The sequence below is a fragment of the Toxorhynchites rutilus genome, chromosome 2, assembly GCF_029784135.1.
Source record: "Toxorhynchites rutilus septentrionalis strain SRP chromosome 2, ASM2978413v1, whole genome shotgun sequence".
NCBI lineage: Eukaryota > Metazoa > Arthropoda > Insecta > Diptera > Culicidae > Toxorhynchites > Toxorhynchites rutilus.
The window spans coordinates 90,668,527-90,694,718 of NC_073745.1; the positions used below are offsets into that span (position 1 = coordinate 90,668,527).

Consider the following 26,192-nt stretch of genomic DNA (forward strand, 5'->3'; position numbering starts at 1 on the left):
AAACTGATAGAAATTAACCGTCAACTCGGAAAGGGATTATGTCGTGATGAGATAAGTGACAGTGATTTATCTCCTCGTGATAGGTTCGATGGGGTCTCCGACCAGAGCCGTGCCCACTGACTGAGATTGTGGCGACCCTTATTTCTTCGTTTTGATAATATTGTAGCAAGAACACGTTGTTCGGTTAAGTGTAGGTATGCTGTTTTCAATTCACTTTCCACAGATGCCGACCGACCGTCGCAAGCCCGTCGAGTTTGGCGGGTCTCAGCAATACCTTTTTGATCTGATTGCTACCCAAGATTGGAGTGATAAGAATTGGAATAGTAGTTGAAATTTAAACAAAAAACAAAAAAAAAAGCATCGGTAGACTGAAAACGTTTTCTGCAATGAAGGATTGGAAATACTTGTCGAAGTGCGCGGGAAACGAATTAACATTTAAAACGCAAAGCGCTTGTGTCTCGGATCGGGATCCGCCGATAAGATAACGAGAAGTATTTTAATTAAATTATTCGGATCCCTTCAGCTTGTAGCGAGTAATTGCTTGCACTGAAATTGTTCAGTCGGTGGAATTTAAATCACTAGAAATCTATGCACTGCCAGAAACTTGAAGAGAGTTGAAACTGTTAGCTACCTTACTAGGCAGTAATCATTCTAGAGACATCATTAAAATCTGGCTTTTTGCTGCAATTATCCCACCGGTATAAGCTGTGGCTTTTTTACATCGAGCAACAATACCCGGTGAACCTAATCAGCTTCTCGTCCCTTCGCTGCTATTCAGCTTTGATCTCTCTAAATCTCTGGAGAAAAAACATCCTATCAAGCTTTGGCTGGGAGGTGGCAATAAATTGATAAATGTGTACTCCTTCACCGCATGACCGCTTGATGCCTATCAATTGTCCCTCCCACCACCGAGAAATGACAGTGGTGTGTGTGTGGTGCGAGAGACAACCCAACCGAGCTTTATTATCGGCAATCATATTCACTATGTGGCCATAGGCGGACGGCGTCTGTAATCTCAGCGGTAGTTTCTGGGCCCCATGGTGTGATTGCAATTCCTTAGTGACGACTGGGAGGTACTTGATGGAATCGCAGCCGATAGCCGTTTGGATATGCTCAGCGTTTTACTGGACTGGCAAAACTCATCGTAAACTTATGAGCCCCGAGACATCTTCATCCGATGATAAAGCCAGATGTTATGGGTTATATTTGCGTTTAAATATGTGGTCTGTGAAGAGCAGAGGAAATAAACGCTCGAGAGTTTTTCCTTGAAATTAATTGACTATTTATTATAGTAGAAGATGACAGCAATTGATGCAACGCTGCTCTTTGTTGTTGTTCTTACGCGATCTCCATCGATTATGACTATATTTAACTCCGTAACAAATGCTTTTTGTGACTATTTTTCTAACATTTATTCTACTACATTGCTTTGCTTATTTGTGAGGTTGGAGAAAAAGAAATCCTTTATTTTTACATAAAAATTAAGGCTTCATTAGACATTAGACTTCATTTTCCTCACAGAACGGTAATAGAAAATCCAAACCGAATCGGTTGTGATAACAAACATAACAAATATATAATACTAGCTGACATAGAGCTTCATGTTTCATTTCTGTGAAGGGAATGTTTTTTTAAATTTTTTTTGGTCGGCGTTCATCGTCTTGGCGCTCCATTCCTCGGTATGTCATACACAACTATGAACACATGAGCCACGAACACTTCACTTTGTTTATCAAATGACGATGCGCACCGTCACTTTCGGCAGCATAAACATCAAACACACTTCCGTTCAAATCGTTTCATTCGCTCTATTCTATCGATCACATTCGATCGATTTTTATAGATCGTAAAAACATTCAAACACACTACCAATATATTGATAATTTTTTATTTAACAAACAAACATATCCGCTAACACTAATTTATATGGTAGAACAACGTGTGCCAGGTCAGCTATTTGGTCTTTATAAATACAGTGAAAGCTCTCTATAGCGACATCGCAAGGGACCGTCGTTATAGAGAATTGTCGCCATAAAAGATTGTCGTTATAGAGAGCTCAGATGGCTATAAGGAGAGAAACGCAAAGGCTCACGCAAAACAATCAAATTATATTACAAACAAAAGCATTTGATGTCTAACCATCTTGAAGAAAAAAAAACATTTAACAATGAATATAAAATTCACTTCATTCGTTCGATACAAAATTTTCTTTAGATAATAAAAATAGTAATTTTTTTTTTTTTGGCAGAATTATCTCACTTCTTAACTAGGCGAACCTAGCCAGAATTTTCACCTGCCCCCGGGCTTCTGAATGCCAAAGGGGGACTAGGCTCTGCGGAATGCACGTATCTGCATGCTCGTGCTGTTTCAGTCCTGACCGAGAAATTGTCGGACAATCGCGCAGGTGCTAAGGATGACCGACTTTTGGATGCCGGCCAATTCCTTCTCCATGTTCAACACCTTTAGCGCTTCCAGAAGTGTCTTCGGGACAATTCCAGTTCCAGAGAGAACGACTGGGACAATTCTTGGGACCTCCCTTAGCCCCACAGTTCCTTGAGCTCCACGGCCAATGGTCGGTACTTGCAGATTTTGCGACCGTGGGTCTCCTCCAGATTCTGGTTCAGTGGAATAGCGACATCGATGATGGTGACTTTGCGGTCGCTCTTGTCGTAAACCATTATATCTGGCCGGTTGTGGTGGATCGAGAGGTCGGTCAGAACAGTGCGATCCCAGTACAGCTTGAAACGGTCATTTTCCAGGACAGGTGCAGGCAGGTACCGGTAGTTTGGTACGTTGTCTTCCAGTAGAGCACATTGGAGCGCCAGTTGTCGATGAACAATACGGGCCACGTTGTTGTGGCGCTCGGTGTAAGCTGCGTTGGCCAAAACGGGACAGCCTCCCATAATGTGCTCTATGTTTTCACCTGGTTGATGGCACATCCGGCAAATGTCATCAACGTCTTGATGCCAGACGTACCGCCTGCAGTTTCTCGTCGGCATTATCCTGTCCTGGATGGCTATCATGTCGGCTTCTACTTCTGAAGAGAGTTCACCACGCGTTAGCCACAGATTAGATGCGGCCTTGTCGACGTGTGGCCGGTCCAGTTGATGGGGGTGGGCACCATGCACTGCCTTCTGCTTCCAAGCTGCAATCTTCTCCTCCACTGTCTGCAGATTGCAGTTGAGTTGGTACTCCGCTTGCGCCAAGTGCAGAGCGCTGTATCCTCTGTCGGCGGCGCAGACAGCCCGGTATAGCGCGTTTTGGTTGGCGCGTTCTGCGAAGTACTCGCGCAGTTGTCGTACCTGGGCAACACACAGTGCAGATATGTCGACTATTCCAAGTCCCCCTTCTTCGCGTGGCAGTGAAACTCTCTCCAGTGCCGATTGAGGATGGTGCATTCCGGCCTCTTTAAATGCTTTCCTCATCCTCCTCTCAAGGTCCTCTAGGTCAGTTTTGCTCCATTTGACTACACCAAAACTGAAGGTCAGCAGGAGAACCGCGAATGTGTTGATCGCGCGTACCTTGTTCCCCGCGTTGAGGAAAGTTCACTCGACTCAAGAACTTGTCTCGCAGGTTATTTTTTTTTTTTATTAATCCGTTTATTTTTACAGGCTCAGTTACATAAGTTTAATGGAGCCAAACTCTTAACTATAATTCAACTAGCATATATCAACATGTTGTTTCCTTAATTCTATGGTTAATGAAATAGGAAACCGATTACTCGCGGTCGACTCGAGTTTAGAAGGGTGACACATATAGTAAATTGTTAGTTGATTTTTTTTGTTAACACGTGCGTGCAGAGAGAAAGACTTCAATTTTAACAGCCGCTAAGAAAAGAAGCTTATTTTGATCTGCATGAAGTTATTTGGAAGCAAGAAGCTAAAAAGAAAGTTTGATGGATAATCATGTAAATTGTGTAAATACAATGTGTAAAAAGGAATAATTTTAAGTTTGCTATCAACTGGTTAATCCCTTATTCGGTCCATGGTATAGTTTTGTATTTTGGATTGGTCCTTTCAGGACCAAAAGTGGTATGGAATTTTCCATACCTTGCATCGCACGCGGCACTGGGCCGCTCGGAATCATTCCGTGGAAACTTACTCTCTCCTAAGTAGCATAACTGCTACTTTGGTTGAGATTGCCACATTCGTTGACCTTGCGTGTCAGCCGCATGGGTGGCTGTGGAAAAGTTTGGATCGAGCACGCACAAACATGATCGCAGCAAAATACAGTCCACTGCTTGGTGAAACAACACCACCATAGTAACAGTTATTTTAGGGGGCAATAACTGTTACTATGGTACCATATGCCAAATTTGGTTCCATTTGCTGCATTAGTTCTCGATATATATATACAGCCATTTCATGCCAAACCGATATAGTGGTTCTCAGATTTACGTGGATATTTGTAGTTTTGTTCTTTATCGCAAAACATTTGACCCGTATTTTATTTATTTTTTCATTGGGGTGACCATTTCCATTTTAGAGTTGTTCGAAAAATCAACATTTTCCTCTTTTTTCGAAAAATGACTTTTTTTCAAAAATTCATAGCTTTTTTCGAACCGTAGATTAATTTTGAAGTTTAACATGATTTCAAAAATCCAAGATGGCGGCCGCTACAAAATGGCGGTTACATATTTTCTCAAAACCCCATCATCAAAACACCAAAAAAAAACCATTTCCCAAAACCAATCAATATGGGTATCAAATGAAAGGTATTGACTAGCAGGACACAGTTATTCATGAAGAATACAAATCCAAAATGGCCGCCACCACAAAATGGAGGATTACATATTTTCTCAAAACAAACCCCATCAAAATGGGTATCAAGTGAAGGGGCTTGACCAGTAGATCACAGCTATTCAGGAAAATTTAAATCCAAGATGGCCGCTGTAACAAAATAGCCAATTACTTTTTTAAACAGTTTCATTTAACTTGACCTGTTTGCATGTATGTTTGTAAGTCTGCAGGGTTGTCTCACATTTATAAAAATTTGACACCGTTTCTTTTGATTTATTGATCTGAAATTTGGAACAAACCTCTATCTCTGCTGTCATTATAATACTGTGTATTCCATTATCTTGAAAAATCCAATTTGGCTGCCGGTAAAAAATGGTTGGAAGGCGTGACTTGAAGAACACACTACATTATGAACAACATGAATTCACAAAGGTGTATGTTTTTTTTCTCAATATCGGTATCGATTGAATTGTTTGACTAATAGAACACAGTATATCATCAAAATATTCCGAAGAAAATTAGATAAGAAATAAAAATAAAACAAAGGTTGAATGGCTTTATTGTAGAGAAGTATACTAATCATACAGATAATGTATTAAAAACAAGAAAATAATTAGGCAAGTAGCAGTCAATAGTTATCACATCCCTTCCTTCATTAATGTAGTGCAATGATGAAACTAAAATAAAATCTTGGGCATATGATGAAACAATCAACTGTGGATAATGGAAATCCGTTGTGACCCACGATTTTATTTCATTCTCATCATTGGACTAGATTAATGAAGGAAGGGATGTGATAACTACTAACTGCTACTTGCCTAATTATTGTCTAGCTTTAATACATTAAACCGTTTAACTCAAAAAGTATTTTTTACTTTTTTTATTTTCTAGTTTTTAGTACATTTTCTGTAAGATTAGTATACTTCTCGACAATAAAGCCATTCATGCTTTGTTTTATTTTTATTTCTTACCTAATTTTCTTCGGAACATTTTGATGATGTACTGTGTTTTATTAGTCAAAAAATTCAATCGATGCCGATATTGAGAGAATTACAAAAAAAATACATACACCTTTTTGAATTTATGTTGTTCATAATGTAGTGTGTTCTCCAAGTCAAGCGATCCAGCCATTTTTTACCGGCAGCCAAATTGGATTTTTCAAGATTTTTCAAGTCAGAACAAACACCGTTCTTCAGTTGCGTTACTAAGCAGCTACAAGCTAAAATTTATTTTTAAGTGTTTAGTGAACATAATAAAGGTAAGTATAATTAATCTCTTACATTATCGGTATTTTCTTCCGTTTTCAGATTTTCTCCGTCCCTTTTAAACCAGAAGGGTTAATTCCAGAAAAACTGAATTCAATTAAATTATCCACTTATTGCGTGGCAAATTTGAAGCGTGCAATATGTATTATAATGCAAATGAACACTTCCGAACGTGAACCGAATAACTAGTACAATGCTGAGGAGTGAAAATAACAAACCCGTTTCGCCCGACTCGTTCGCGATGGTTCAGGTTGGTTCACCATCTTTTCGCCGCGACGAAGGGTCACGGAAACATTCCCCGACCCGTGAACCACTTCTGTATCCGGAGCGACGTTTTCCGGACTCCCATCCTTGTACGTCCAAAACTGCAAGTTTCACCGCCGGCCTTGCGAACACTCCCCTGGCAGTTTGCACAATAGCACGCCTCACTTACCTAGATGTATCCGGAAAGGTCTTCAATATTCGTCCTCGTTCCTAATGACTTCTCGCCTACTCATCGATGACTATCACCAGATCTCCAGGTTCCAGCGGCTTAGTTGCTTCGAACCACTTCGTGCGTCTTGTTAGAGTCGAAAGATATTCGCATACCCATCTACGCCAAAACTCGTCCCTGATGTGTTGCGCAAGTTTCCAGCTATCTTGTAACTTGTTTCCGTTCACCTTATCAGTACTTGGTTGTTTGATTCCGGTCGACCCGTACAGGAGGAAGTGGTTCGGTGTGAGTGTCTCTGCCTCGGGTGCCTCCAAAGGAACGTACGTGAAAGGTCGCGAGTTGATAATAGCCTCAGCCTCCAACATGATAGTTTCCAATACCTCATCACTTGGACGTCGTGGACTATCCGATATCGCCTTCATTGCTGTCTTCACGGACTTCACCATACGCTCCCATGGTCCACCCATGTGCGGAGCTGCCGGAACGTTGAAGTGCCACTGGGTATTCGCATTTGTAAAAGTGGCGGCGCAGTCCTCGATGATTTCCTGGGTTTTCTGTTTCTCTTCAGACAACTGGCGATTGGCTCCCACGAAATTCGTACCATTGTCCGAAAATACTTCCAATGGTGCGCCTCTTCTGGCCACAAATCTCCTGATTGCCATCACTCAGGCAGTCGACGACAGACTGTGGGCTAGCTCGAGATGGACAGCCCGTACCTTAAGACAGGTGAACAGACAGATCCACCTCTTCACTACACTGCGCCCGACTTTAACTTCGAACGGCCCCATGCAATCTACGCCGACGTATGTGAACGGTCGGATGAAGGGTGTTAGGCGCACTCTGGGCAGTGGTCCCATTTGCGGTGCCTTGGGGACTGCCTTCTTTATTTTGCAATGCTGACAGTTTCGGTCAACTTTCCGTACTAGCACTCGAAGCTTGGGTATGTAGAATTGCTGCTGCAGTTCGTTGCAGACTGATTCGCCATTAGCGTGTAGAAACCGTTGGTGAAAGGAATGTACCATAAGTAGGGTAATATGATGATCCCTAGGCATCACAACCGGATATTTCGTTGCATATGGAATGTTTGGTGCGTTTCCGATCCGGCTCCCAACTCGAATAACTTCGAATTCATCCATGAACGGAACCAGTGAATACAATGAACTGCTTCTGTCAACGCTGCTGCCGTTACTCAGATCGTGAATTTCCTTTCTATAGACCTGTGATTGAGCCTGGCGCCATAGTGCCTGCTCGGCTTTCGCGAAATCGTCCTGGCTTAATCCATGCTGCAAATTTTCCTCACGTAGAATTCCCTTGAAGGTTTTCACTTCCCGGTGAACATAGGCCATTGTTCGAATCAACCGATTCCAATTCGAGAATCGTTCAACTTTGATTACTTCTTCAGCCGTTCGGTGTACGGCCACCATGCGAAGTTCTTCACACGCCGCATTCACTTCCGTTTCAATATGTAGCATGTACCACAAATTACTTTGGAGAACCCCTCGTACTATTTCTTCAGCTCAGAATCAACAGCGGTGTGTGCTTCTGAGTGTCTTCCTCTGTGTAGAATGAGATGCATGGCAATGCGAGTGCCATTCCCATTTTCGATTTGGGCGGCTGACCATATTGAGTACCAGGTGTAACTCGACGGCTCAATTTAGCCAGGACGCAGAGCACCAACACATGCCTCGTAGACTTTTTTTTTCATTTTCTGTTTTTTTCCCCCAAGTGGAAAGAGTCTTTCGGCGGGTTTTCTTGTTCTTGGAAACCTAAAACCGGCCAGCGACTCGACTTAAACTGCGCTCGGGAGATGAAAAGACAATTGCCCGCGAATGTTTGAAAGCGGGACAAATCCAAGCACAGAAGGGACTTCGGAACGACTACGGAATTGCTAACATCGTTAACAATTGCGTAGTTCCGGTTCCAATGAATATCTGTCTGATCTGAGGATCGAAAAGTGTGGTCGCCCATTCCGACTTTGTCCGTGGAAGAAGGCGGAAGCGGTTAGTGATTTTGTACCGCGTGTTACCCGTGTTGAAGGTAAAAGTCGGGAAGTAAGTTGCATCGCAGTTGGTATATTAAAAGTTTTCCTTTTTTTTTCTCCTTTTTTGAAATGTGAAGTGAGATTAGAAAACTAGTAGTGCGAATTAATTGATACGCTGAAGAAGTTAGATACTCTCCAGTGCACCAGCAAACCTAATTGGAGGTAAGCCTAAAACGTGGCACGTGGCTAAATTTACAATAATTCTATTGTGGCTTTTGTGGTATTTCGTTTTTTTTTATGTGGTATGTAGAAAAAGCCGCTTACTGACCCCACGTGCGAGGTCTGGAAGTTACCATCATACTCGTCAATTCTGGTGGCCGCGCGGTGCGCTTACGCAAGACGGCACTCGCGCCAAAAGGGGAAACAGCACACAGTACGCAGCACGGAGCCATCACTCGTCCGTGTGCGTACTCGAGATTCATCGTCCCGTTCAACGTCTGCAGCGAACGACGGTAAAGCAGAACCACGTAAAACCTAGGTCGTGAGTACAAATCTATTTATTTCCGTAACTAATACATGCGCATGTAGGGAATAAATAGAGACAGAAGAACCACACAACTAATAAATGCCACACAACAATGCCACACTAGATTTTGTACAGTGTTCTTACCGACAGTGAGCGCAAGCCCGTCGGCAGAAAGAAAAGCCTGAATGAGATGAGGCGATAGAGTAGTTAGGAAACGTGCCGTTCAGAGAATCGATGGGTCAGAGGATCGAAACCCAAATTACCCAATAAAATGTTTATATAGATGTTTAAGGAAAATAATGTTCGTCATTTATGCTGTCTCGAATATATCTAAAATAACTCGTTGGGGGGAAATATATAATTAATTTGTTCAAAGAATATTATTGTAAATAAATGTTTATGTAGTTCTTGATTGTTAGGCAAGGAAAACTTTGCGTATTTACTGGCTCGCGGTGTGGCCTAAAACCCGTCAAACCGAATAGATTTTTCAGTGTTGTGAGGTCACGAGTCCAGGGTTGAGACTCGTTTCTGTTGTTTGCATACAGCTTCAACCCCCGCTTCCTCTTCTGAAGCAAGCTTCAAGGTGGGTTGGAGATCATCATTGAGTAGATCCAGTGATGATAATTTCAGTATAAACGGTGTTCATTGAGAACCACCGGAGTGAATTTCTGTTGCTTTGGATTCGGAACGCGGACAAACGGTGTCGCGGGTCTCTCTTTGGAGCGCAGCCAACAGTCGCGGAACAAACCGGGTTTAGCGACAAAAGGACAAACCCGCCCTCAGGTGTTGGGTGTCTCAAAGCCGGGCAACGACAGCAAACACGGCGGCTGGTCTCCTCTTCGCAGGAGTGGCGCTTAAGCCAGCCGCTTATCTACGAAAAAGCCCCGGTAGCGACTGGCTCGCACGCTTACACAGCGTCGCGGGTTACATTTGGCGCCCAACGTGGTTTTGGCACGAAATTTTTGGAAACATATTTTTGAAATATTTTCTACTTGGAAATTTTATCCAACTAATTTCGGATAAATTTCTAATTTCGTGGATTAATTATCAATTATTTGTATTTTGAGATTTTTTTTTTCGGTGAATATAAAATTAAAATTTTTTTGAAACCATATTACTCGCACATTATTATTATTTTTCTTCTATTGTATTTATCCATTATATATTACATTTTTCTCTTCTTAGTGTAAGCGTCTCATTCATACACAATATATTACAATTAATAAAATACGAAATTGGGAAATAATTTTCATTCGAATTAAATAATTTAAATCCTATAGTTAAGAAGTACTGAAAAATTATATATATTTTGTCATATTTCTAAAATTTTGGTGGTCCGTTCATTGAGCTGCATTGATCTTCACCCTGCAATAAAAGAATATTTTTGAATTGGTATTTGCTAACAATTTTGGGTAAAAATGGAAAAATTTCCTTTTGCTGAACATTTGAATGTGGAGGAGGTAGATTACGAACTTTTCATTCGTAATCAACTAAACGATGAAACTAGTGGCTTGGATCTCTCGGGAAAGCAAAGGCTCTTGAGAAAATTACTAAAATCGGATGTGAAAGCAGGTCGAAATTATCGTTCCAATATAAATATTCAAGTGGAGTTGCCGATTATTGAGAAAAAACTGGATGAAATTATGAATAAAATATGGAGAAATGGAGTTGAAGGGAAAGTAGAGTCGCGTCTATTGCACTGCTACTATCGTGTGAAAAGATGTCAGTCGGGGAATGTAGACGAGAAAGTACTGAAACGAAATTTGGTAGGTCGTATTGGGGAGATTATGAAGAGATATGGTATTGGACTTGGACTTGCATCACCGATCAAGGATAGAATAAACAACATTATTGGTGAAGCCGAACAAGCTAAGGCATTGAACCCTTCGCAAAACACGCAGTTGCAGGACATACCAACATTCGATCCTAATCCGATGACACCATTATCACATAACAATCCTCCGAGAAACACTGGAACTATACCCAAAACACGAAACAAAGAAAAAAGCGATTTAGAAAAGGAAAATAACGAATTGCGTAGGAAGATGGAAAAATTAGAACAAAGCCTTCAAAGTGCGATGTCGAAAATAAATGTAAATGGAACACAGGGAACGAGTAATGTGGCCGCAGGAACTAACCAAAACGAACAGTCTAACGTCAGGTTCAATTTGCCTAAGCCAAATATTGCCGAGGATAGCTCCTCAGAAGATGATGGTATACCAACAAGACAAACTCAGAATCAGCGATCGAATCGACCAGAAGTTGTGGATAGTTCAAGCGACTCTCAAACGTCAGGTTATCCTCGCGAACATAGGGGTTTGCAGTCAGCAAATCGAGAAAGAAGGTTCCGTTGTCGTGACCGAGTATTCCAGTCTGGAAGAGATTTCTACAGAGTAGAGAAATGGAAGCTACGATTTTCAGGAGAATCGAGATCGGCGAGTGTGGAAAACTTTCTTTACAAATTGAAGAAGATAGCAGAGCGGGAAGGAGTTTCGAATAGACAATTATTGCGCGACGTTCATTTGCTTCTGGATGGGTTGGCTTCAGACTGGTTCTTCACATTTGTCGATCAGTTCGATAGATGGGAGACTTTCGAAAAAATGTTAAGGTACCGGTTTGGCAACCCAAACCAGGATCAAGGTATAAGACAGAAGATTCACGAGCGTAAACAACTGCGTGGGGAGTCGTTCATAGCTTTCGTTACGGAAATAGAGAAGCTAGTCAAAATGCTTTCAAAACCTCTTTCCAATGAACGAAAATTTGAAGTCATATGGGACAACATGCGTCAGCATTATCGCTCTAAACTCGCGACGTTCGATATAAACGATTTGCAACAACTACAAATGTTCAATTACCGCATCGACGCGGCAGATCATAGCCTTCAAATGGGTTGTGACGGACAAACGAGAAGACCGATAAACCACATAGAGGTAGGAAACAGCGATTATACCAGTGATGAACAAGAGTCGGTAAACGAAGTGAATCTACACCAAAATAGAGACCATCAACCTAGAAGGAATAGAGGGGCCAATGAAAGAGGGAACAGAACCTCTAATACTCAAAATCAACCGAGTACACCAGTTCCGTCAACTAGAAGCTGTTGGAACTGCCAACAAGCTGGACACACCTGGCGAGAGTGTACTAGCCCAAGAATAATATTCTGCTATGGGTGTGGAAATATTGGTAGGACAATTCGGTTATGCGAACGCTGCTCGGCAACGACTACGTTTCAAAACAGAGAAATGGGAAACTAAGTATGGGGTGCGAGATAGGGAATCCTTGTGTCCCACCGAAAGTGAAGATTCCCCCAAATCATAATAAATATTTGGACCGACTGACGAAAATCCATCAAATCAAAATCGATGCAAATAAATGTCCTCATATTAGGGTAAAGATATTTGACACTGAGATAGAGGCACTGCTGGACTCAGGGGCAGGGATAAGCGTGATAAACTCATTGGAATTGGTGGAAAAATATGGATTGAAGGTACATCCAGCAGCAATACGTGTGAGCACTGCAGACGGAACCGAATACAAATGCCTAGGACACGTGAACATACCATACACATTCAAAAACATTACACAGATTGTCCCTACGATTGTGGTCCCACAGATAAGTAGGAAGTTAATACTAGGTACTGACTTCTGGGAAGGGTTTGGGATAAAACCGATGATGGACACAGGAAATGGTCCTGAACAAATCGCAACTATTGATTTACAAAGTAATCCGAAAATTATTTTCAATGTGGAACCCTCAACAGAACTACCAAAGCTGATGCAATATGAAGAAGACGAAACGTTAGATATTCCAACGTTTGACACCCCCGCAGAACCGTTTCCAGAAAACATAGAAACGGAGCATGAACTCAATGATGAGGAGAGAGTAAGCTTAATAGAAGCCGTGAAACTATTTGCATTCACCTCTCCAGGACAGCTAGGTCGGACAGAGCTAATCGAACACGAGATAGTGCTGAAACATGATGCAAAACCGCGAAATCAGCCTATGTACAGATGTTCACCTTACATCCAGAAAGAAATAGATGCGGAAATCGAACGGTTTAAGGCACTTGACGCCATAGAAGAGTGTTACAGCGAATGGACAAACCCGCTGGTGCCGGTAAAGAAGTCCAACGGAAAAATCAGAGTTTGCCTGGACTCTAGAAGGATAAACGCGGTTACAGTGAAGGATTCCTACCCAATGCAGAACATGCAAGGAATATTTCATCGGATAGAGTATGCTAAATTTTATTCCATTATTGATTTAAAAGACGCTTACTTTCAAATACCACTCAAGGAAGAAAGTAGGAACTTTACCGCTTTTCGAACGGCGAAAGGGCTTTTCCGTTTTAAAGTTTGTCCATTTGGGCTCACTAATGCCCCATTTACCATGTGCCGTTTGATGGACAAGGTCATCGGATTTGATTTACAACCGAATGTTTTCTGCTATTTGGACGACATTGTCATCGCAACTAAAACCTTCACTGATCACATCAAACTTTTGGAAATCGTGGCAGAGAGGTTGAAAAAGGCAAACCTCACTATATCACTAGAAAAATCGAGGTTTTGCAGGAAACAGGTGATGTATTTGGGATATTTACTCACAGAACACGGCGTGGCAATAGACGGCTCTCGCATTCAGCCGATACTGGACTATGCCAGGCCCAAGTCGGTCAAAGATGTTAGAAGGTTGATGGGCTTGGCTGGCTTTTATCAACGGTTTATCAAAGAATACAGCGCCATAACGACACCGATAACCGACCTCCTGAAGAAGGGGAAGAAGAAGTTTAGTTGGACCGATGAAGCAGAGTCAGCATTGAGCAAATTAAAAGCAGTCCTGACAACAGCACCCGTTCTAGCAAACCCAGATTTCTCGAAGCAGTTCACCATTGAGTCCGACGCATCCGATAATGCGGTAGGCGCAGCTCTAGTCCAAAACCAAAATGGAGAGACTAGAGTGATAAGCTATTTCAGCAAAAAGCTAAGCTGCACGCAGCGGAAATACTCTGCTGTTGAAAAAGAGTGCTTGGGCGTACTCTTGGCGGTGGATCACTTCCGACACTACGTCGAAGGAAGCCATTTCAAGGTGGTGACAGACGCTAGGAGCCTATTGTGGCTCTTCAAGATTGGCGCCGAATCGGGAAACTCCAAACTACTTAGATGGGCCCTTCGAATACAATCTTATGACATAGAGCTGGAATATCGGAAGGGGAAGAGTAATATTACAGCCGATTGTTTGTCTCGATCTCTGAATGTTATTTCAGTCTGCGCGATTGACCCAGAATACGAAGAGCTTACACGAAAAATTCAAACCGATCCCATTCACTTCAGCGATTACCGCGTAATCGACGGGAAAATTTTCAAATATAGCCGAAACTTGAATCGACAAAGTGACCCCCGTTTTGCCTGGAAGCAATTTCCTCCCGAGTCCATTAGAGAGGACATAATACGAGAAGAGCATGAGAAAGCCCATTTCGGGTTCGAAAAGACTGTGGCCGCCATCAAAGAACGATATGTGTGGCCAAAAATGAACGAGCAAATTCGCAAGTTTTGTAGAGAGTGCTTAAAATGCCAGATGAGCAAAGCTGGAAACATCAACACAACACCCCCCATGGGATCCCAGAAGCCTGTTGAATACCCATGGCAATTTGTAACGCTGGATTACATAGGTCCGTTGCCAGCATCCGGTCGAAATCGCAGTACGTGTCTTTTGGTTGCCACGGACGTTTTTAGTAAATTCGTCCTAGTACAGCCGTTTCGAGAAGCAAAGGCAGAGCCATTGGTTGAATTTATTGAGAACATGATCTTTCGTTTGTTTGGAGTTCCAGAAATTATCCTCACGGACAACGGTACTCAGTTCCTTGCGAAAGCTTTTAAAAAGCTGTTGGAGGCATATCATGTGAACCATTGGTTGACACCCGCGTATCACCCTCAAGTGAATAACACGGAGCGAGTGAATCGTGTTATCACTACCGCAATTCGTGCTACGCTGAAGAGGGAACACAAAAATTGGACGGACAACTTGCAGGAAATTGCAAACGCTATTCGAACTGCGGTCCATGACTCGACTAAATACAGCCCGTATTTCATCGTATTCGGTCGAAATCAAATTTCCGACGGTAGGGAATACGCGGCAATAAGAGAAAATTTTCAACCAAGCGATACGGAAAAAACAGTGTCATCGGAAAAACGAGAAAGACTTTTTGAAGAGGTAAAAAGTAACCTGACCAACGCGTACAAGAAGCATGAAAAAAGCTACAATTTGCGATCAAACACGAACTGTCCTAAGTATGTTGCTGGGGAAATAGTGTTGAAAAAAACTTTTCAATTGTCTGACAAAGGGAAAGGTTTTTGTCAAAAACTGGCCCCAAAATTCGAGCAATGTGTTGTCAAAAAAGTATTAGGATCCCACACATACGAGCTAGAAGACAAAATGGGGAAACGGATTGGCATGTTTCATGCAACCCAGTTGAAAAAATTTAATCCTCCTTCCACACCATTCCAAAACAACTAAGCGTAAACGATTGAGCTATGTACCTTTTCTATAGGAAAAGGAACTATAATTATTAAAAAGAAAACACCTACGGGGAAATGTTATTGAGAATCCCGACAATTGAGTACCGCCAAAACTTTGGAAGATTGCCTTCAGTCTGAGTAAAAGCTTGCAATGACCTATTCTAGTAGCAGAGGTTCATGAAGATCAAGAACGAGTATGGGCTATGACCTGTACACAGTAGCGGTCACAGACACCGTGAAGCATAAAGCGAGCCTAACGATGAGTTCAAGAGGAAGTAGTGGCCTATGTGAAGCAAGGAAGTGAGCGCCTCAGCACTTGAAGAACAATCTGAAGAATGAGCGAGGAAAAATTGTTTGGTTGATTCCATTAAATGGAGAAATTCAACTAGAAATCCAACAAAAAAAAAGGACGAAACCTCCAAGTGGTAGAGCTTACTCCCACGTGTAAATAGTTAGTTAGTTTATTAGCTTCCTAAAATCCTATCTCTTAGTTTCTAGTGTTAGTTTAAATTTAGTAATTAGTTGTAAATATAAAATTTCACTTACGGTTTCTTCACGTTTTTCGTTTTTTTTCGTCCGTCTCATGTCATTTCGAAGAAATTCCATTTTTTTTGCATGTTTTATTTTTTGCCTTCATTATGTTAGTCATTTTCAATGTCCTCCTAAAAATAAATAAAACATGTTATCGAGTATTTTGTTTTGTATTCACCATCCGTCTAATATTTATTTGGATCTGTTTCGCTGGTTGTGCATTTGTCCTGATCCTGATTCATTCCACTCCACATACGTTCCAAATCCGGCAATTCCTGATCCTCCCTGTATTTTTGTTTAGTAAAATCCTGTCATTTTCCGTGGTAATCATTCCTGATTCGCTCCGTTTTTGTTAGCTAAATCCCGTCATTCTCCGTGGTCACTCATCCCTGATTTCCTCCATATTACTCCATATTCCTTTTTTCCTGTGTATTGTTGTTTTTGTGGGGTCCTCATCTCACTCTGGTCGATGATGCAAGTGCAATGTCCATTGATCTGAAACGAGAAAAACCAAAAACAACTTAACTCCCGATGAATTGGAACGACTGACATTCCAAACTTTCCTTAATAGTCCATCTCCAGACTGAATTTTCCGCGGATAATTCGCCATTGTCGAGCACTTCACACACATTCCAGACTGATTTGTTTACTTGTTTGAGAGCCCGTTGGTTTGGCGATAGCCTGAGTGTATTGTATGTATGTGTGAGATGACTGAATGAATGCGGCTCGATACATAGCGAGGGGTGAGTGAATGGTAATTTATGTTGTTTGGATGATTTAAGAGTTTGATCATTTCCTCGCTGGAATACTTCCAGCGTTACGAAATGATCGGTAAAGTTAAAGTTTACGTTTCTGAGTAACCAATACTTATGATTCTTGGAATAGTCCAGGTTTGTATCGGTATTCAGAGACAGTTAACGGTTCATTTAAGGTGAATATTGCTCTAATTCCTTTTCCCTTCGATTTTATTCGGAGGTTGGAATAGACAATATTCATTAGTTTATTTTTCGACAGAGGTCGATAGCAAAATTTAATTTACGTCTTCGAATATTCCTCTCGGTGGAGAGGTAGAAGAAGTAAAGGTTATAGTATTTATATTGAGAATTTATTATTTTCTGATTTATGTTGTGATTGCAATCACCAACCAACAGTTTTTCCGAACGATTTAGTCAGCTAGTTTTTCGTCTCTTCAATTAACTTCATATGACAATACCATTTTTTTTCCTCGATTACAGTTGTACTAGTTTTTTCTGTTGAGTTCACGCTACTTTTCGCTGGAGACCGGAGCTGAAAAGCATTGATGGTCAGTAACAGACTGACTTACAGGTCAGGATCTGCAAATAGATGAAGAGTCAATTTTTTGACGATGAAAACATATGACCCCGAAACATGCGTCAGAACTTTCCAGAACTAGATATTAACTGTTCCTTCGAAAATTTGATTGGATAAAACCAATCAAATTTTCGAAAATTTAGCAGGGAATGATGTAGCATGTACCACAAATTACTTTGGAGAACCCCTCGTACTATTTCTTCAGCTCAGAATCAACAGCGGTGTGTGCTTCTGAGTGTCTTTCTCTGTGTAGAATGAGATGCATGGCAATGCGAGTGCCATTCCCATTTTCGATTTGGGCGGCTGACCATATTGAGTACCAGGTGTAACTCGACGGCTCAATTTAGCCAGGACGCAGAGCACCAACACATGCCTCGTAGACTTTTTTTTTCATTTTCTGTTTTTTTCCCCCAAGTGGAAAGAGTCTTTCGGCGGGTTTTCTTGTTCTTGGAAACCTAAAACCGGCCAGCGACTCGACTTAAACTGCGCTCGGGAGATGAAAAGACAATTGCCCGCGAATGTTTGAAAGCGGGACAAATCCAAGCACAGAAGGGACTTCGGAACGACTACGGAATTGCTAACATCGTTAACAATTGCGTAGTTCCGGTTCCAATGAATATCTGTCTGATCTGAGGATCGAAAAGTGTGGTCGCCCATTCCGACTTTGTCCGTGGAAGAAGGCGGAAGCGGTTAGTGATTTTGTACCCGTGTTGAAGGTAAAAGTCGGGAAGTAAGTTGCATCGCAGTTGGTATATTAAAAGTTTTCCTTTTTTTTTCTCCTTTTTTGAAATGTGTAGTGAGATTAGAAAACTAGTAGTGCGAATTAATTGATACGCTGAAGAAGTTAGATACTCTCCAGTGCACCAGCAAACCTAATTGGAGGTAAGCCTAAAACGTGGCACGTGGCTAAATTTACAATAATTCTATTGTGGCTTTTGTGGTATTTCGTTTTTTTTTATGTGGTATGTAGAAAAAGCCGCTTACTGACCCCACGTGCGAGGTCTGGAAGTTACCATCATACTCGTCAATTCTGGTGGCCGCGCGGTGCGCTTACGCAAGACGGCACTCGCGCCAAAAGGGGAAACAGCACACAGTACGCAGCACGGAGCCATCACTCGTCCGTGTGCGTACTCGAGATTCATCGTCCCGTTCAACGTCTGCAGCGAACGACGGTAAAGCAGAACCACGTAAAACCTAGGTCGTGAGTACAAATCTATTTATTTCCGTAACTAATACATGCGCATGTAGGGAATAAATAGAGACAGAAGAACCACACAACTAATAAATGCCACACAACAATGCCACACTAGATTTTGTACAGTGTTCTTACCGACAGTGAGCGCAAGCCCGTCGGCAGAAAGAAAAGCCTGAATGAGATGAGGCGATAGAGTAGTTAGGAAACGTGCCGTTCAGAGAATCGATGGGTCAGAGGATCGAAACCCAAATTACCCAATAAAATGTTTATATAGATGTTTAAGGAAAATAATGTTCGTCATTTATGCTGTCTCGAATATATCTAAAATAACTCGTTGGGGGGAAATATATAATTAATTTGTTCAAAGAATATTATTGTAAATAAATGTTTATGTAGTTCTTGATTGTTAGGCAAGGAAAACTTTGCGTATTTACTGGCTCGCGGTGTGGCCTAAAACCCGTCAAACCGAATAGATTTTTCAGTGTTGTGAGGTCACGAGTCCAGGGTTGAGACTCGTTTCTGTTGTTTGCATACAGCTTCAACCCCCGCTTCCTCTTCTGAAGCAAGCTTCAAGGTGGGTGGGAGATCATCATTGAGTAGATCCAGTGATGATAATTTCAGTATAAACGGTGTTCATTGAGAACCACCGGAGTGAATTTCTGTTGCTTTGGATTCGGAACGCGGACAAACGGTGTCGCGGGTCTCTCTTTGGAGCGCAGCCAACAGTCGCGGAACAAACCGGGTTTAGCGACAAAAGGACAAACCCGCCCTCAGGTGTTGGGTGTCTCAAAGCCGGGCAACGACAGCAAACACGGCGGCTAGTCTCCTCTTCGCAGGAGTGGCGCTTAAGCCAGCCGCTTATCTACGAAAAAGCCCCGGTAGCGACTGGCTCGCACGCTTACACAGCGTCGCGGGTTACAAATAATTGCTGTTGATTGCTTCGGCCACTGCTTCTTCGGGCCCCATAGAAACGGTGGGCCTTTGAACCAACGACTTTCTGGGTCAAACGATGGTCCTGAATTCCACTTGGTGGCATCGTCAGCCACGTTGAGCTTAGAGGGAACGTAATGCTATTCGTCAACGTTGGTTAATGAAATAATTTCACCCACACGAAATGAAACGAACTGGTGATATCGACGGCTATCCGATCGAAGCCACGCCAAGACTGTTGCTGAATCGGTCCATAGGAAGCGTCTCTTAAGTTTGAGAGTTAGTGCTGAACAAACGTTTTGCAGCAGACGTGCTCCCACCATGGCAGCCTGAAGCTCCAGACGAGAGATTGACAGCGTTCGAAGTGGGGTCACTTTCGTTTTTGCTGCGACAAACGAACACCAGGTTCCTCCATAGTACGATATCCTCAAATAGACTACACACGCGCAGGCGGCAACGCTTGCATCTGTGAACACGTGGATTTCGATTTCGTTAATCTCCTGCGGAAGGTAGTTTCCGAGAAAGCATCGAGGGACTTTCACTTCGTTCGTTTTCGTATAGAGTTCCATCCATCTGGCCCATAGATCATGTAACTGCTCCGCTATGGGTTACGGACAGCTCTTGCTAACGGACGATTCGTTGAATGATGCATCAGACTTCGATGCACCATCACAATTCTCCATGCAATCATTACACTTGAAACTCCTATCTGGTTCTGCAATCGACTCGCTTACACCCGCGCACTGGAAGTGTTCCCATCGTTCGCACAAATCGCAACACACCATATCATCTTCACTATCGGCTCGACTACATTTGTAGCAATTTCTTGCATTGCTCGCGGGGGTATTATTCTTCCCGGATTTGTTCGGCATAATAGAATCAAAATGATTACCCTAATGGGTTAATCAACACACTAATAATTAACTTAATAACTACTGTAATGACTGGCAGCTCTCGACCGGCTCAAGTAATGGATAAACTGGGCCCCGACTTTATTTCCTGCGACCTCTGTCGCCTCGGTGCTATCGTTTAAATCCTGTGTGGCTCGGTTTGCGTTTTCAACTGTAGGTTGATTTATTCCTCTTCCTGGCAGGCAACGGACGGGCAAGATATCATCCAACTCAGGACGATAGTCTTGTAGAATGTTCGCGAAGTCAGCAAGTTACACAAGTAACCCACATTGAAAGTTCCACTGGAAATGTTAGAGCCATCCAAGGAGAAGACAGCCCCCGTCTTAGATAGGGGAAGGAGTGTCTATTCATCATAGAAATGTTTCGTGTCCCCTAAAACCTTGATATGCCAAATTTGGTTCCATTTGTTTGGTTAGTTACGAGTTATGCAGAAATTTGTGTTTCATTTGTATGGTAGCCTCCCACCATAGAAACATTTTTTGCACCCTAAAACCACCACATGCCAAATTTGGTTTCGTTTGCTTAATTAATTCTCGAGTAATACAGAAATGTATGTCTCATTTATATGCCAACCAACCCTTAGAGAGGGGGGAGGGGTCTCGAACTATCATAAGAACCTTCTCCGGTCCCAATAACCCCCACATACCAATTTCTATGTAGATCGGTCCAGCAGTTTCCGAGGTTTGAATCTAAAAAGACATATCGGCGATACCGATCACTGCGATAACCGAAAACACAGTAAATTATAGGGAAAGTCGGATAAACCGTCCAGGAAAACAAATTGATGCTCTGCATCTGATTATATCAACTCTGAATAATCTGCTATAAGTTGTAGTCAGAGTTATAAAGATATCTTTGGAGGTGCTTCAATGGGATGTATTCACCATACTCACCCAACCTTGATCCTGTTGACCAACGCAAATGAGCGTAATTGCGCTTGATCACTTATGCTATCCAGACATCGAAATCCTTGTTTTATGAAGAATGCTTATGAAGCTCCAGAACAACTAATTGAAAACAAGAGGAGTTCTTGATCGAGGCTCCGGTTATTAATTGATATCTAGCTTTTGATTACCTCTGATAAACGATACCATAACACTGAATCTTTCCTCCGGTCACATGGGTCCCGGGGCAGCATCCATCCATCCGGTAATTACCATGGGTTCTCGAAAAACCATCAATCATGTGCTGGAAGGTTTGACACACAGCTCCCTATTCCACACTCACTGCGTACTGACGCTTAATACAATTATCGTTTCTTTCTTCTTTTGTTTTTTGTGTGTTGATGACCGCGAAACCATTAACGATAAATGTTCGGTGCCAGTGGCAATGGTGGTCCCCACTGGAGACTGGGGCTAAACTGCACCAAACCAGCAACGGAAAGGCTAGGGAAAAGGGAAGCACGCTTAATGCTTCGAGCATGCCCTCCGATAAATTTCCTTCCCGCTTAATGACCATCACACGAGAAGATCCCAAGTAGAGAGTGAAAGACCCTGCTGCTAATGGTATCATTTTTTGTGTTAGTTGATTTTGTACTGCTAGTAGAAAAGTCGGCAGCAGTATTTTCGAAATAATAGCGCCAATAGGAGGATCAAAGTAAATTGACGGAAAAAATATTGGCATTGGTGCACGATTTAGTTGGTACTAGCTGCCGTGATCAGGGGTCACGCTAGCTGAGTTTGGTGTGATACTACTTTAGTGGATACTCTTCATTTATAATGTGATACTTTATTAATATGACAAGACAAATGCCCCTTAGTGGAAAGAAAATTGTACGTAAATGTTTCTTTTGAATATCGCTAATGGTATTCCATTACTCACTGGTGCTAATAATGCAGCCTGATCACCATAATGCGAGAACGTGAGAGAGAACAACTCAGCTAACGGCTCATGTGAAGAAAACAATCTGTGAAATAAAAATATAAATCATTACATTGGCATAAATTTATCAGATATCGATTCGGTTCCAAACGAACGGCCCTTATATCTTGATTCCATATCCGAACCGACCAGCAACGAAGCAACCGTTCTTCGGCCACTTTGGGACTCAAATTCCATCATTACCAACTCTACGAACAGGCTCGGATATATTTATCCGCTTACTATCGCAGCAGATATCATAAAAATAGCTTTCAACGTTTCGGAACATGTTAAACTTTATAGAATAATTTTTCACCCTTCAGCTGGCATAATTAATCGAACTCTCCGAAGCGGTCGTTCCCAGGAAGAACAGTGAAAAATACGCCCACGTTTGTTGTGACATTTTTCCAATCCAACCTCTGCACCTTCCAATCCAATTCACAGCACGCTTGCTGCTGCTGCTGCTGCTGCTGCTGCTGCTGCTGCTCGGGGAATCTCCCGGAGACCGCTCGGAACCTTTAGGCAACCCGCGCAGTGCTCCCCGGGGAGGAATCGATACTCAACAGGTGATAAATTACCGCCGATAATTAATTCGTCGTGTTTCGTTCGAATTTTAAGAGAGGAATGGATGCGGAATGTGAAACGGTCGTCTTTCATCGAATCTGTCCCAATGCTGGAAGTATGAAATGGGATCTGAAAATAATAAAAGGTGAATGAAAAATAAAACAAAAAGAAATAGGGGGCCGATAATGATCGCTGTGAACAACATGAAAAAGGTTTCGTTTAGGATCGAGTGAAAAATAGTCACCAGGGAGAGCGCAGCTACCGGGAATGGAAGCGATTTATTTGACCGGTTGCTGGGAAATAATCGGAATATTGCCCACATCGGTTCGAAGAATCAAATACAGCAACATTATGTATAATTGATGCAAAAATAGTAATAACAGATCACTGTGGGTGGTCGCTATTTCTAATGTTTCCCGTTAAATGATAGGATAAATATAAAATGAATGATTGCTAGTGGTTAGTTAGAGTGGTGCTCACTGTTGTGGGTGTAATGTTAAACGAGAATCTGAAAAAAATTAAGTATTTTAAAACACACCGTCTGGACTGACGATTTACGATAAGTTACCATCACTTTGTTGGTATAATGTAGTGACAACGGAATCAGCATCAACAGAAATAAGTGCAAATAATTTTCTCCTGCCTTTGCAATAATTCTGTTATACTTGAGGGAAAGAGAAGAACTGAAATATACATCGTTTATCTATTTGAAGGCATTATCAGTCAGACGAGTTACGATGTACCAGTTTTTGACGTAGGACTGCATTTTTCATTAAGTGCCAAATCAAAAAACACGTCACGTTCTTATGAAATAAAGCTAATGTCAATAACTATTTTTGCTGCGAACGGATTTTATTTTTGCATAAAATATATAAACAATGAAGGGAGATAACGAAAAGAGAATATTTGCAACATAAACTCCACCCTTTCACAGTAAATACGCTGAAGTTGCGTATAAATATTGCATCTCTGAGGAAAACTCTCAACAGAGCTCTCGATCTGATCTCAAAAGCAGACCCGTTTTTTGACGAGCGACGAAAGAGAATAAAGTGTCTTTCTCAAGGCAGATCAGGAGTTTGAAGGAGTTTGAAGTAGAGTTTCCTATTATTCACAAGGGCCCTTTCGGGGCTAGAGACGATTGAACTTTGTCTCTTTATGTACCCGAAACTGCAAACATCGCATATTATGATCGTTTTATGTTTTGTTTATGTATGTCCCCTCGAGCTGTGAACGCTAGCGAATATTTCACTCGATGTGCATCTGGCATTGCAATAAACACATCGAATACAAATCAAACATGAATTTCTGCATCACTCGAAAATTAATCAAGCAAACGAAATCAAATTTGGCATGTGGAGGTTTTCGGGTACAATAAATGATGGTAATTAGACACTCCTCCCTCCTCTCTAAGGGGAGCTGCCATACAAATGAAATACAAATTTCTAAATAACTTGAAAACTGTTCAAGCAAATGGAGTCAAATATGGCATGTGAAGATTTTAGGTGGCACGAAACATTTCCATGATGAAAAGACACTACTTCATGCTCTCCACTACCATACAAATGATGCATAAATTTCTTTATGACTCAATAATAAATTAAGCAAATAGAGCCAAATTTGGCACATGAATACTTAGGGAGCGAGGAACGTTTCTTTGGTAAATAGATACTCTAAATGCTGTAATACAAATGAAACACAAATTCTGCATGACTCGAGAACTATCAAACAAATGGAGCCAAATTTGGGATATGAGGGTTTTTGGTTACGACAACTGTTTCTATGACGGTATGACACCCCTCCCTCCTCGGAAGCAACTAAACATGACAATTGAAAATTTTCGGAAAACTCTGAAGGAAAATGGAAAAGTTCAGAAAATTCAGTTCCTATACAGTCATACCTCGATATGAGGCAACCTCGATATAAAACAACCTGTGTATAACGTAATTCGATATAACGTAACTTTTACCTCCATATAACGTAACTTTTTAAGATGTCTTAGAATTAAAAATAAACAATACAGAAATAGTTTTTGGAGCATAAATTATTTCGAATAAATGCTTCAAGTAAGTTTCCAAACAAATGAGTACCGTAAAATGGAATAACATTGGCCTTTTTCACAATGTTTTGTGAATAGGACATATTCGCTTAACTCCATAATATTATGTTTCAAAACGTTATGTTTCACGTCCAGTTTTCATTTTGGATCTCAATCTGAATAACGGAATCTATATATATATATATATATATATATATATATATATATATATATATATATATATATATATATATATATATATATATATATATATATATATATATATATATATATATAAATATATATATATATATATATATATATATATATATATATATATATATATATATATATATATATATATATATATATATATATATATATATATATATATATATATAGTTTATATAAATGGATTTCTGTCTGTCTGTCTGTCTGTCTGATTCTTATGGACTCGGAAACTATTGAACCGATCAACATTAAAATTGGTATGTAGGGGTTTTTGGGGCCGGGGAAGGTTTTCGTGACAGTTTGAGACCTCTCCCACCTCTCTAAGGGGGGGCTGCCATACTAATTAAACACAAATTTCTACATTACTCGAAAATTAATCAAGCAAATGAAATGAAATTGGCCATATGGAGGTGTTAGGGTGCAATAAATTATTCTATGGTGGTTAGACTCTCCACCCCCCCTCTCTTAGTTGGGGATGCCATACAAATGAAACACCTATTTCTGCATAACTCGAGAATTAATCAAGCAAATGAAACCAAATTTGGAATGCGGAGGTTTTAGGGTACAATGAATGTTTTTACGGTGGTTAGACACTCCCCCCCTCTCTGAGGGGGGAGCTGCCATCCAAATGAAAAACAAATTTCTGCATTACTCGAGAATTAATCAAGCAAACGAAGCCAAATTTGGCATGTGAAGGTTTTGAAGGTCTTTACGGTGGTTAGATACTCCGCCCCCCTCTCTAGGGGGTGGACCATCCAAATGAAACACAAATTTTTGCATTTCTCGAGAATAAATCAAGCAAATGGAATAAAATTTTGCATGTGGAGATTTTAAGGTGCAATAAATGATTCTATGGTGGTTGTATACTCTTCCCCCCTCTCATAAGTGGGGCTGCTATACAAATGAAACACAAATTTCTGCATAACTCGAGAATTAATCAAGATAATGAAACCAAATTTGGCATGTGGAGGTTTTAGGGTGCAATAAATGATTCTATGGTGGTTAGATACTCCACCCCCCCCCCCCTCTCTAAGGGGGAGCTTTATAAAAATGAAAGACAAATTTTGTCATGCGAATGTTTTAGGGGACACGAAACGTTTCCATGGTGAATAGACACTCCTCTCCTCTCTCTGAGGGGGGGGGGGG

At 41.4% G+C, this 26,192-nt stretch overlaps 1 protein-coding gene and 1 long non-coding RNA gene across 2 annotated transcripts; one reads left to right on the forward strand and one right to left on the reverse strand.

The window, feature by feature from the left end:
- Positions 1 to 7,102: 7,102 nt before the first annotated feature.
- Positions 7,103 to 7,783, reverse strand: LOC129765925 (uncharacterized). Its single transcript, XM_055766373.1, has one exon. It carries the CDS (start codon positions 7,781 to 7,783, stop codon positions 7,103 to 7,105), a length of 681 nt encoding a protein of 226 aa, XP_055622348.1.
- Positions 7,784 to 8,153: 370 nt separating this feature from the next.
- Positions 8,154 to 9,470, forward strand: LOC129771201 (uncharacterized). Its single transcript, XR_008742313.1, has 3 exons — positions 8,154 to 8,474; positions 8,556 to 8,640; positions 8,729 to 9,470. It is a non-coding gene; the product is annotated as an uncharacterized LOC129771201 (long non-coding RNA).
- Positions 9,471 to 26,192: the final 16,722 nt, after the last annotated feature.

What these genes read in the sequence shown, in the direction of transcription:
- LOC129765925 (XM_055766373.1), bottom strand. Translation starts at nt 7,783, where the DNA reads ATGGCCTATGTTCACCGGGAAGTGAAAACCTTCAAGGGAATTCTACGT.